General features: G+C 40.1%; 1 protein-coding gene across 1 annotated transcript in view; it reads left to right on the forward strand.

Annotated features, from left to right (window-relative positions):
- The window catches only part of ZFAND4 (zinc finger AN1-type containing 4), a 92,449-nt gene that overhangs the window by 27,778 nt on the left and 52,098 nt on the right, over positions 1-12,573 (forward strand). Inside the window, exon 4 of the mRNA XM_090279526.1 lies at positions 79-262. Coding sequence (XP_090135652.1) covers positions 79-262 — 184 coding nt within the window. The remainder of the gene's footprint in view (positions 1-78; positions 263-12,573) is intronic.

Raw genomic sequence — 12,573 nt, forward strand, 5'->3', positions numbered from 1 at the left:
TTATGTCTCATCACTGTACAAAGATGCATAAAACTTGATATAAATTGAAAACTTGTTTATCAACTTTTCCATTTGTAGTTCCTATGGAAGATCCACTTAGGGAGATGGCTAAGTGCATGGATTCCAGTCGAGATGAGGTCTGGGAGAAAACCTGCAACAAACAAGTTACATTTCTGGTATACCAAGAAGGAGAGCAATTGAATTTCTTTCGTATAGTAGATAGAGGAGATGGCACTTTAACACCATTATCTGAATCTTTAAGGTAAATAGGTTTTCATTTGCATCTCACTTAGAAAAGGAGAATCTCACATGATATACTCCCTAAACCTTTATGCTTACCTTGTATTGTCAAAATAATCTTATTATATTCACAAGACTAACTCAATTTCATGCATTCTCCTCTACTCCTTCAGCCCCAAGTATGTGATTAATACTTAATTTTTAAAACTGAAATTTCTTTTAAGAATAAGATTTTTGATACAAAAGATTTATTTCTGTAACATTGTAAAACTTTAAGATGCCTACTAGATTATAGAGTCTTTTTATAATAGTGTGTTATTATGCAGCCTTGCCATAATAGAAAGGGTTGAACCTAAGGTTGCTATCTTTATTCAGAATTTAACTCTGCTGCTTAAAGGTGGGTAAATCTTAATTCTCTGGTCTTGTTTTTCTACTCTATAAAAGGGGGAGGAGTTGTAATATTACTTATAAGATCAGAAGGATACAACCTAAAGGTACTTAGCTAGGCAGAACAACAGTTAGGGAATTGGACAAGATAACCTATATGTTTTTGTGCACTCTATCTAACTATGATTCTTTGTTTTTTTCATTTAAAGTTTTTTTTATTTATTTATTTTTTGGTTTTTCAATTACAGTTGTTCCATTTTTCCCCCATTGCTCCCCCCACCCAGCCCATCCCTTCTCCCACAATCATATCCCTCCCCGTTGTCCATGTCCATGAGTCATTCATACACATTCCTTGACTAGACCCTTCCCTTACTTGACTATGATTCTTTATTGTCTTTCACTTAGGTCACTAAACATTTACTGATTTTTGGTTGCCACTCTCTACCCTAGGCACTGGGTTACAAAGATGATTATTTCTCCCTCATGGAGCATGCAATCTGCTATAAATAGTATCTATAATATATTGTTGGCAATTGTTATAAAAAGATATCAATATCTATGGAAAACCAGATGACAGGGCCTTCATTTTCCTGAAAGGTGGGGAGTTAGGGACAACCTCTGAGAAGAAGCAACCGTAAGAGGAGTAGGAGTTTGCCAAGTAGACAAAGGAGCAAGGAACTGTATTACAGGTAGCTAAATTTAATCAACTACATAAAATGCCTAATAGCAAACAATTCATAGAAAAGATGACTTGTAGTCTGGAGAATAGTTTCTGTGGGTCCAGCGTTTAGACCAGTGGTTCTCAACCTTCTTAATGCCGCGACCCTTTGATACAGTTCCTCATGTTGTGGTAACCTGCAACCATAACTAAAGCATAGTGATTAATCACAAAAACAATATGTAATTATATATGTGTTTTCTGGTGGTCTTAGGCGACCCCTGTGAAAGGGTCGTTTGACCCCCAAAGGGGTCATGACCCACAGGTTGAGAACCACTGGTATAGACACAGGGTAGCTGGGTGCTCTGCTCAGGGCCCCATAAGCTGCAATCATGATGTTGGCAAAGGTGCACTCTTATCTGGAAGCTTGATTGGGTAAGAGAATCTGCTTTCAAGTTAATTCGCATTGTTGTTATAATTCATTCCCTGGTGGTTATATGACTTAGGGCTGTGGGTTTTTGCTGGCTATTGGCTAGAGGTGCCCAAAGCTCGCTTGTGATGAATTCAGAGTCAACTGATTTGGGGCCTAAATTACATCTGCAAAATCCTTTTAATTTTGCTCTATTCTGTTGGCTGGATGTAAACTACAGGTTATGCCCATGCTAGTTATTAGTACAGTACACAGGGTGTGAGCATCAGAGACTGGGAATCATCAAAATTCCTTTAGGATTTTGCCCACCACAGAATGTTATGTGGAAGAAAGATTAGATGTCTTTATGGAAGAAAGAGAGCAGACTGTAATAAATGGGTGTTGAGTATATACTTTTTCTCCTTTATTGAATTTATTGAGATGACATTAATTGATAAAATTATATAGGTTTCAGGTATACTGGTAACTCTAATGTATCATGATCTGGTTAGTACTACAAATGTGGCATAAACATTTGGGCTTGAAGTTGAGAAGAAGGAGCAATGGGAGCTGCAACCTCAATCCAGTGTCGCTCACTTGGACCACAAATAGAATTTCTTTATACAGTCCATGTGCTAGCTCACTGCTGTTTTGTTTTCTTTCTTAAGAACATTCTCTTTTGGCTTTCCTAAAGGAGAGAATCTAAGCTCCTTAGCTTAGCATGTTATGCCCTTTATTACCTGTCATCATCAATTATTCAGGTCTCTTTCATTATGCCATGCTTTTGCATATCTATTTCCTTTTGCTTGAAATGCCATTTCCTCCTTTTACTCCATATTTCCTCAGCCAACTTCTATTGTGTTTTAGATATAGCTGTAGATTTTAATTAAATTATTGTTTCTCTCCTGGTAAGTTTTATTCTTCTTTCTTAAGTATATTTTACTGATTATGCTGTTACAGTTGTTCCAGTTCCTTTTCCTTTGCTCCCTTACACCCAGTACCCATCTTCTTCCCAGCAACCCCTCCCTCATGTTCATGTTCATGGTTATGGGTCATGGATGTAAGTTCTTTGACTTCACCCTTTACTATACTGTACTTAACATCCCCCTGTCTATTTTGTTCCTACCAATCATGCTTCTTTTTAAAACTTTTTTAGTTTATTTTTTATCTTTTTTTAATATGCTTCATTGATTATGTTGTTACAGTTGTCCCAATTTATTTTCCCTCTGCTCCCCTCCACCCAGTGACATCCTCCTCCAGTTGTCCCCTCCCCTTAGTCCATGCCCATTGGTTGTGCATATAGTTCTCCTCAACATCTTCCTGTCTACTCCACTCCCTCCTACTATGCTTCTTAATTCCTATACCATCTCCCTCTCTTTCCCCCCTTCCCCCTCCTAGCTGACCTCCCCCCATAATTTTCCCCATACCTATAATTCTTTCCCCACTCTCATTGCCTACTTAGTTTGCCTTGGTTTCGGTTCCCTAGCTTGTGTTGTTGGTTGTTGTGATACAGTTTTCATTTTAATGTTCATAGTTTTGATCCTCTTTCTCCTAAAAACGTCCCTTTAACATTTTGTATAATAGTGGTTTGGATCTGATGAACACCTTCAGTTTTACTTTGTCCTTAAAGCACTTTCTCTGCCCTTCTATTCTGAATGATAGCTTCACTGGATAGAGTCGTCGACTATTATGTCATCTGCATATAATGATAGTTTTACTTCTTCTTTCCCAATTTGGATGCCTTTTATTTCTTTGTCTTGTCTGATTGCTGTGGCTAGGACTTCCAACACTATGTTGAATAGAAGTGGAGAGAGTGGATAGCCTTGTCTAGTTCCTGATTTCAGGGGGAATGCTTTCAGGTTTTTGTCCATTGAGTATGATGTTGGCTTCAGGCTTCTCATATATAGCCTTAATTATGTTAAGGAATGCTCCCTCTGTTCCCGTTTTGCTGAGTGTTTTCATCATAAATGGGTGTTGTACTTTATCAAATGCTTTTTCTGCATCTATTGATATGATCATGTGATTTTTGTCTTTCATTTTGTTTAGGTGATGTATTATATTTATTGATTTGCGAATATTAAACCATCTTTGCATCCCTAGGATGAATCCCACTTGATCGTGGTGTTTGATCTTTTCGATGTACTACTGGATAGAGTAATTGTGGTTGTATGTAGGTTTTTGCTTTTCATTACTTTGAATATTTCTTGCCAGTCCCTTCTTGCCTGCAGAGTTTCTTTCGAGAAATCAGCTCTTAATCTTATTGAGACCCCTTTGTATGTAATTCTCTTCTTCTCTCTTTCTGCTTTTAAGATTCTCTCTTTATCCTTAATTTTTGACATTTTGATTATAATGTGTCTTGCTGTGGTTCTCCCTGGGTCCAGTTGTTTTGGAACTCTCTGAGCTTCCTGGACCTGTAAGTCTGTTTTCTTCCCCAAGTTAGGGAAGTTCTGTTTCATTATTTTTTCACATAATTTTTCCATTTCTAGTTGTTCTTCTTCACCTTCTGGCAACTCTATGATTCAGATGTTGGCCCGCTTATAGCTGTCCGATAAGTTTCTGAGCCTCTCCTCATTTTCCTCACTTCTCGTTTCCTCTTTCTGCACTGGTTAACTTTTTGTTCCTTCCCTATGTTCCAATTTGTTGATTTGATCCCTGGTTTTCTTGCCCTCACCACTAGTTTCGTATGTGTTTTTGTTCATTTCAGCAGGACTAGCCTTCATTCCTTCCTTGTCTTGTCTAAGATCTGCTGTTAGGTCTGTAAACACTTTTATAAGCAAAGCTCTGAACTGTGCCTCAGAAAGATTTCCTATCTTTTGCTTCATTAGATTGGAAATTTGCTGTCTGGTCAGCTGCGTCACTGGGATCTCTATCATGATCTGTGCCATTCTGAACAGTTTTGTTTTTACCTTTGCTTCCTGGGCCAGGCTGTCACACCTCCTATGCTATACGGGGCAGAGCCCTGTGCACTCATCACAACTGGGCGTTTTTTGTGAGGGTAGGGGTCCAAGATGGATTCCTGCTGTTCAAACTCCACTGAGAGACCGGGAGCGTCCCCCTCCGTCCCCACCCCCACCGGGCCTCACAGTCCAAGGCAATGGGGGTCTGCCTTCCTCGGCTTTGGAATCGCAAGCTGATGGGTCTTGTCTGCAGCCAGGGGTGCTCCCCAGGCTCTTGTTGCCTCCTCTTAAATACGGGTGCCTATGCTTACCGCTGTCCTGCCACCATCAATGCTGCTGCTGAAGACAGCACAGCTTGATCTCTCTTCCCCGGCTTCACCCCTCCTACCTGTCTGGATGAACACCACTTCTTTATAACTTCATACATTGGACTTTCATTTATTTTCTGGAACTTTTGGTTATTGCTGGTTTTGCAGTAGTTGTATTCCTTCTTAGTTGTGGATGGAGATGGAGTGTGTCAGTCTAGGCCTCCACCTTGGTCGGAAGTCTCCTATGTTTGTTTGCTTCCATGTCCCGGGCAGAGCTATTGCTCCTGTTACGTTGTAAGGGGCGGAGCCTTAGGTATTCATCAGTAACTGGCAACCTGTTTCACCACGTTGTGGTGCTGTATGCGGGGGAGGGGTGTGAGAAGGAAAAATGATGCTTGCCCAGCACTCGCCCCTTTTCCAGGCACTTCTCCCATTTCTGCGCTGGACTGGCGCCTCTCTAGTTTCTGGTTCCCACTGTGGGTGGGTCTGTGGATGTTCTAGGTCTGTGGGGACCCTTTAAACAAGCAGACTCTGCTGAGAGACCCGCAGTTTCTGCTTCCGTCTCAACCCCCACTGGTTTGCACAGTCAAAAACAATGAGGCTTGATTTTCTCTGGAGCTGGGACAGTAAAGAGTTGGAAACACTGGCCAGGTGTCCCTCCTGACTTTCTAAAACGTGTAACTGTACTTCCTGCCGGCCTGCTGCTGTTGCCACTGCTGCCACCACCACGCTGTGTCCTCTCCGCCCCTCCTACTTGTCTGGATGAGTATTTCTTCTTTGTATCCATGTTTGCTGGACTTCCATGCACTTTGATTTTCTGGAACTTCTGGTTGTTTCTAGTTCTGAGGTAGTTGTATTCCTTCTTAGTTGGGGAGGGAGATGCAGCATGTCTGTCTACGCCTCCATCTTGTCTGGAAGTCCCCAGTTATGCTTCTTGATCCCTGCACCATTTCCCTCTTTCTTCCCCTTCCCACTACCAGCTGATAACCCTCCAAATGATACCCATATCTATGATTCTGTTCATATTCTGCTTGTTTGCTTAGTTTGTTTTTGTTTTTATTTTTAGATTCAGATGTTGATAGTTGTGAACTTGTCATAATTTTGATCTTCTTCTTTTTCTTAAATAAGTCCCTCTAACATTTCATATAATAATGGCATGGTGATGATGATCTCCTTTAGCTTTATCTTGTCTTGGAAGCACTTTATCTTCTCTTCCATTCTAAATGATAGCTTTGCTGGATAGAGTAATCCTGGTTGTAGGTCCTTGTTTTTCATCACTTTGAATACTTCTTGCCAGCCCCTTCTTGCCTGCAAGATTTCTTTTGAAAAATCAGCTGAAAGTCTTATGGGAATGCCTTTATAGACAATTCTCTTTTTTTCTCTTGCTGCTTTTAAGATTCTTTATCTTTAACCCTTGACATTTTAATAATGATGTGCCTTGCTGTGTTCCTCTTTGGATCCAACTTATTTGGGATTCTCTGTGCTTCCTGGACTTGCATGTCTACTTCCTTCATCAAATTAGGGAAGTTTTCCTTCATTATTTTTTCAAATAAGTTTTCGATTTCTTACTCTTCCTCTTCTTCTTCTGATACCCCTATGATTCAGATGTGGGCATGTTTAAAGTTGTCCCGGAGGTTTCTAATCCTCTCCTCACTTTTTCAATTCTTGTTTCTTCTTTCTGTTCCACGTAAATGTTTTTTTCTTCCTTTTGTTCCAGATCATTGATTTTAATTCCAGCTTCCTTCCAATCACTGTTGGTTCCCTGTATATTTTTATTTCACTTCATATAACCTACACTTCTTTCTTTATTTTGTGGTCATACTCAGTCATTCCTCTGATCATCCTAATCACCAGCGTTTTGAACTTTGCATCTGATCCATTGGCTACCTCTGTTTCATTTAGTTACTTTACTGGGGTTTTGTTCTGTTCTCTCATTTGGGCCATATTTCTTTGCCTCCTTAATTTGACAGCCTCCCTGTGTTTGTCTCTGTGTATTGGGTAGAGCTGCTTTGACTCGGTGTCTTGGTAGTATTGCCTAGTATAGTAGGTGTCCTATAGGGTCCAGTGGCACAGCCTTGCCTATCACCCAAGCTGGGTATTTGAGGTGTGCCCTTCGTGGGGACTGAGTATACCCTCCTCTTGTAGGTGAGCTTTCGTTGTTGTTGGAATATCAATGGAAGGTATTTACCTAGGCCAGCTTCAAGGATTGGCTGTGACCACTGAGCACCTTTGTGGAGGATTAGCTGTGCAGGGGCAGGGTGGTGGAGCTCCAAAGTAGTCTGGAGCTGTCCACAGCATGGGCTGGCCCTGGAGTTTCCCGGGTAGTGTAGGCCAAGGTCAGCTCCTACCTGTGTTTTGCCTGGGGCCACCTGGCCTGAGCTATAAAACAACCTGAGACGGCTGCTACTTGTGCTGGGCTTGGAGATTCCCAGTAGAAGCCAAGCTGGAAATCTAAGCTGGCTGCTGGTAGTGTTGGGCCTTGAGCTCACTGAGGCCAGCTGTTGCTTATTTGATAGGGTTTAGGAAGTTGTGAAGCAGCAGCCAAGAGCAACTATTCATATGGAAAAGCAACTTGGATGGGCCTGTAGGTTGTGTGGGATGAAGTCTCTGGGGATCTTCAAGGCTTCTCAAACAGTATTAGCCAGGTTAATGGAGTCTCAGATATGGCACCAGCTTGCCAGCTCCATCTGGGCAGATGTGGTTTCTTTAATTCCATAGTTATGTTACTTCCCTTCAGCTTGATTTCTGATGGTTCTGGCTGATGGTTTGTCTGTATTTTAATTGTAATTTTAATGTGGTTGTGTGAAGAAGTGAGCCATGTCTGCCTATGCCACCTTCTTCTCAAGGTCATCTTAAAATTTTTTCTCCTTTTTTCTACTCACCTACCAGAATTGGATAAGAAATGGAATGGATGAACAAAGGGAATAAAAAAATTGTTCTGGTCACGCTTTAAAGGAAATTTATCTTGCTTATTCTACAACAGGAGGCAGCAAACTTTTCTGTAAAAGGCCAGATAGTTACTATTTTAGGGCTTTCAGGCTAAGAGGTAAAATCAAATGTACCTAATTATATAACAAGAGAAAAAGGTTTTCAGAAGATTTTTACTGGCACATTCAGAATATAAGAATAACAATTGAGTACTTACTTGTGTGTGTCTATGTGTGTATGTGTGTATGACTCAGGTCTATCAAGAATTTTTTTGTTTTTGTGGGAGTGATATTTGGGATGAAAAGTCAGTGATGCCTATCAAATTTGGAAAATCAGTTGCAAAAGTTCATTTGTTTAATATTGATCAGTAATGATATTTTATGTGTTTTATCTTGGAAAATTTCTTTTCACAAATATGGGTACTACCAAATATTAATAGGAGTTCATGAACACATGATATTAATAAATCATATTCATCACTTGGAAGGTGTTTATAGTATTCTATTAGAGTCCTTTTTGACTTTTTACCTTTGATATGCCATTACATTGCAGATTATTTTCAATTGGAAGTAGATGGAGTTCCTCAATTCCATATTTTAATGGATTTATAATATGGAAATTTCTGTCAATTTACAGTGAGCTATAAAAATGCTTCTGGGAGTCTACTTTGAGTTCAGAAAATATCTGCTGCAAATATCTATGGGAATGGAGAGCTCACTTAAGTTTTTAACTTTTGAAAGCATGACATTAAATGTGATTACAATAATGATAGTTGTCAATATGACATCACTGCACTATAAGTTTCTCACAAAAGTACTGTTTTGTCTTGTAATTTTAGGTGAACTTCACTAAAAAACATTATCAAGTCAGGAGCAAAAGCCAGTCTTCAAGGGCATTCATTGTTTGATTTTAGCAGTTGAGATCAGTTCATTTCTTTATTTAAAAAAATATGTTATTTATTATGCTATTGCAGTTGTCCCAATTTTTATCCCTTTTCCCCCCTCCCCCCAGTATTCCCCATTCCTTCTGGCAATCCCTCCCCTTTAGTTCATGTCCAGGGATTACGCACATAAATTCTTTGGCTGCTCCATTTCCTACAGTGTTCTTAACATTCCCCCATCTATTATGTAGCTGCCAATTTTTGCTTCTTAATCCCTGCATCTTTTTCCCCATTCTCCCCTTTCTCCCTCCCAATTGATAACCCTTCAAATGATCTCCATATTTGTGATTGTTCCTGTTCTGTTTGTTTGCTTAGTTTGTTTTTTATTTTTTAATTTTAAATCAAATATTATTTTTAATCATTTTTTATTGTTTTCTATCACAGTTGTCCCAATTTTTTTCCCCTTCCCCCTCCTCCGCGCATTCCATCCCCTTACTCCCAGTCACTTCTTACACTGTCGTCCGTGTCCATGTTCTTTTATTGGAGTTTTGTTCTGTTCTTTCATTTGCACCATATTTCATTGTCTCCTCATTTTGACAGCTTCCCTGTGTTTGTTTCTATGTATTAAGTAGAGCTGCTTTGACTCTTTGTCTTAGTAGCATGGCCTATTATAGAAAAGTGCACCAGTGAGTTGGATGGGGCAGAGCCTTAGGTAATTGCCAGATTGGGGCAACCCGTGTGAACCAGGGTGATGAAGTTTCAGATATGGTTTTGCCACTCTGTGGCTCTGTGTGAGGGAGGGCTCAGAAAAGGGGCAATGGCTGCTGACTGGCCTCTGAAGTTTTGTCTGGGAGGAAGCTGTCCCCCAGCACTTGTCTTGATGCTGGACACTTCAGTTTCTAGCTATTTGCCAAGCTGCCCTTCCAGCTGCTGCCCTAAGTGCTGGGGCCCAGAGGAAGTGAGTCTGTGTAAATCCTAAGACCATTATGTGCCCTTGAAGAGGAGATGCTTGAGAATCCCAGTTTCTTCTGGCACCCTAACTCCCACAGGATTTTACAGCCAGAAGTTATGGGGATTCATCTTCCTGGCACTGGAACCCTAGACTGGGTGGTCTAGTGTGTGGCTAGGATACCTCACTCCTGAGGTATCCCTCCTGATTCTTATCTAAAGTTCATGGGTGTGGGGCCACCTGACCCACATCTCCATGCCTCTGTCCCTCCTAACTGTCTGGATGAATGTGACTTCTTTAATTCCTTGGCTCTCAGACTTCCATATGGCTCAATTTTCTGACAATTCTGGGTGATAGTTGTTTCGTAACTTCATTCTACTTTTTGCTGTGTATGTGTGAGGAGGCGAGCAGTGTTTATCGATACCTCCATCTTCAGGGCTGGGTGATAGTTGTTTCGTAACTTAGTTCTAATTTTTGCTGTGTATGTGTGAGGAGGCGAGCAGTGTTTATTGATGCCTCCATCTTCAGGGCAGTTCTTTTTGTTCAGAATAATTCAGTGTCAACCCTGAGCTAAAAATATCACAATAAAACTACTACTGCCAATACTTCCGACCAAGATGGAGGCCTAGACAGACACACTGTCTCCTTCCACAACTAAGAAGGAATACAACTACCTCAAAACTAGAGACAACCAAAAGTTCCAGGAAACTGAGCTGCATGGAAGTTCAACAAACAAAGACATAAAGAAGAAATACTCATCCAGACAGTTAGAAGGGGTTGAGCTGGGTGAGAGGATGAGGTATGGTGGCAGCAGCAGCTGCAGCAGTGGTGGGAGCAGCAGACCACTGGAAAGCACAGTCACACATTTTAAAAAGTAGGGAGGGACACCACAAGAGCATTCCCAGCACCAGACCAGACTGTGCAGCTATGGCTCCAGCGCCGGGGAAAATAAAGCCTCATTGCTTCTAATTGTGCAAACCAGTGGTGGTTGGGGCAGAGGAAGAAACTGCTGGTCTATCAGCAGAGTCTGCCTATTTAAAGGGCCCCCAGGATCCTAGAATGTCCATAGACCCACCCACTCTGGGAACGATGGCCAGGGCAACAGCTAGAGAGGCACCAATCTTATACAATTGAAAAGATCAACAAAAGTAGGAGTTGGTTCTTTGAAAAGATAAACAAAATGCACAAGCCTTTAGCTAGCCTTATTAAGAAAAAAAGAGAGAGGACTCAAATAAACAAAATCAGAAATGAAAGAGGAGAAATTACGACCAATATTAAAGAAATAAAAAGGATTGTAAGAAATTACTACAAACAACTCTATGGCAAGAAACATGACAACCTAAATGAAATGAACAAATTTCTAGAAACATAATCTTCCAAAGCTGAATCAAGAAAAAGTAGAAAGTCTAAACAGACCAATAACAAAGAGTGAAATTGAAACAGAAATAAAAAAACTCCCAGCACACAAAAGCTCTGGACCGGATGGCTTCATGGGTGAATTTTACAAAATATTTAGGGAAGAACTAATGCCTGCCCTTCTCAAATTATTCCAAAAAATCCAAGAAGAGGGAAAAATCCCAAACTCTTCCTATGAAGCCAGTATTACCCTGATTCCAAAACCAGGTCAAGACACAACGAAGAAAGAAAACTACAGGCCAATATCACTGATGAACATAGATGCTAAAATCCTCAACAAAATATTGGCAAACAGGATCCCGCAACACATCATACACCACGATCAAGTGGGATTCATCCCAGAGATGCAAGGATAGTTTAATGTTCACAAAGCAATAAATGTAATACACCACATAAACAAAATGAAAGACAAAAACCACATGATACTATCAATAGATGCAGAAAAAGCATTTGATAAAGTACAACACCCATTTATGATGAAAACTCTCAGCAAAATGGGAATAAAGGGAGCATACCTCAACATAATAAAGGCTATATATGAGAAATCTGAAGCCAACGTCATACTCAATGAACAAACACGGAAAACATTCCCCATGAGATCTGGAACAAGACTAAAATGTGCACTCTCTCCATTCCTATTCGACATAGTGTTGAAGGTTCTAGCCACAGCAATCAGACAAAATAAATAAATAAAAAGCGTCCAGATTAGAAAAGAGGATGTAGAACTGTCATTATTTGCAGATGACATGTTAATGTACATTGAAGACCCTATAAACTCCACTAATAAACTACTCAACATAATAAGTGAATTTGGCAAAATAACAAGGTACAAAGTCAATATTCAGAAGTTGAAGCCATTTCTGTACACCAACAATAAAATGTCAGAGATAGAAACTAAAAATAAAAAATAAAAAAACATTTACCATAGCAACAAGAAGTATAAAGTACCTAGGAATAAGCATAACCAAAGAAATAAAAGACCTGTACTCGGAAAACTACATATCTGATGAAAGAAATTAAGGAAGGTACAAATAAATGGAAGCGAATTCCATGTTCATGGATGGGAAGAATCAACATCATCAAAATGGTCATACTACCCAAAGCAATACACAGATTCAACGCAATCCCTATTGAAGTACCAGTGATATATTTTACAGACCTAGAACAAATACTCCAAAAATTTATATGGAACCAAAAAAGTCCCTGGATAGCCAGAGCAATCTTGAGACAGAAGAACACAGAAGGAGAATCAAAATGCCTGACATCAAACTATAATACGAAGCCACTGTGATCAAGGCAGCCTGGTACTGGCATAAGAACAGACATATAAATCAATGGAATAGAATAGAGAGCCCTGAAATGAACCCTGGTCTATATGGTCAACTAATATTCAACAAAGGGGGAAGAAACATAAAATGGAGTGAGAAGAGCCTCTTCAACAAATGGTGCTGGGAGAACTGGACAGGGACGTGCAAAAAAATGAAACTAGACCACAATTTAC

The sequence above is a fragment of the Furipterus horrens genome, unplaced genomic scaffold (assembly GCF_987537825.1).
Source record: "Furipterus horrens unplaced genomic scaffold, mFurHor1.1.pri manual_scaffold_5, whole genome shotgun sequence".
Taxonomy (NCBI): Eukaryota; Metazoa; Chordata; class Mammalia; order Chiroptera; family Furipteridae; genus Furipterus; species Furipterus horrens.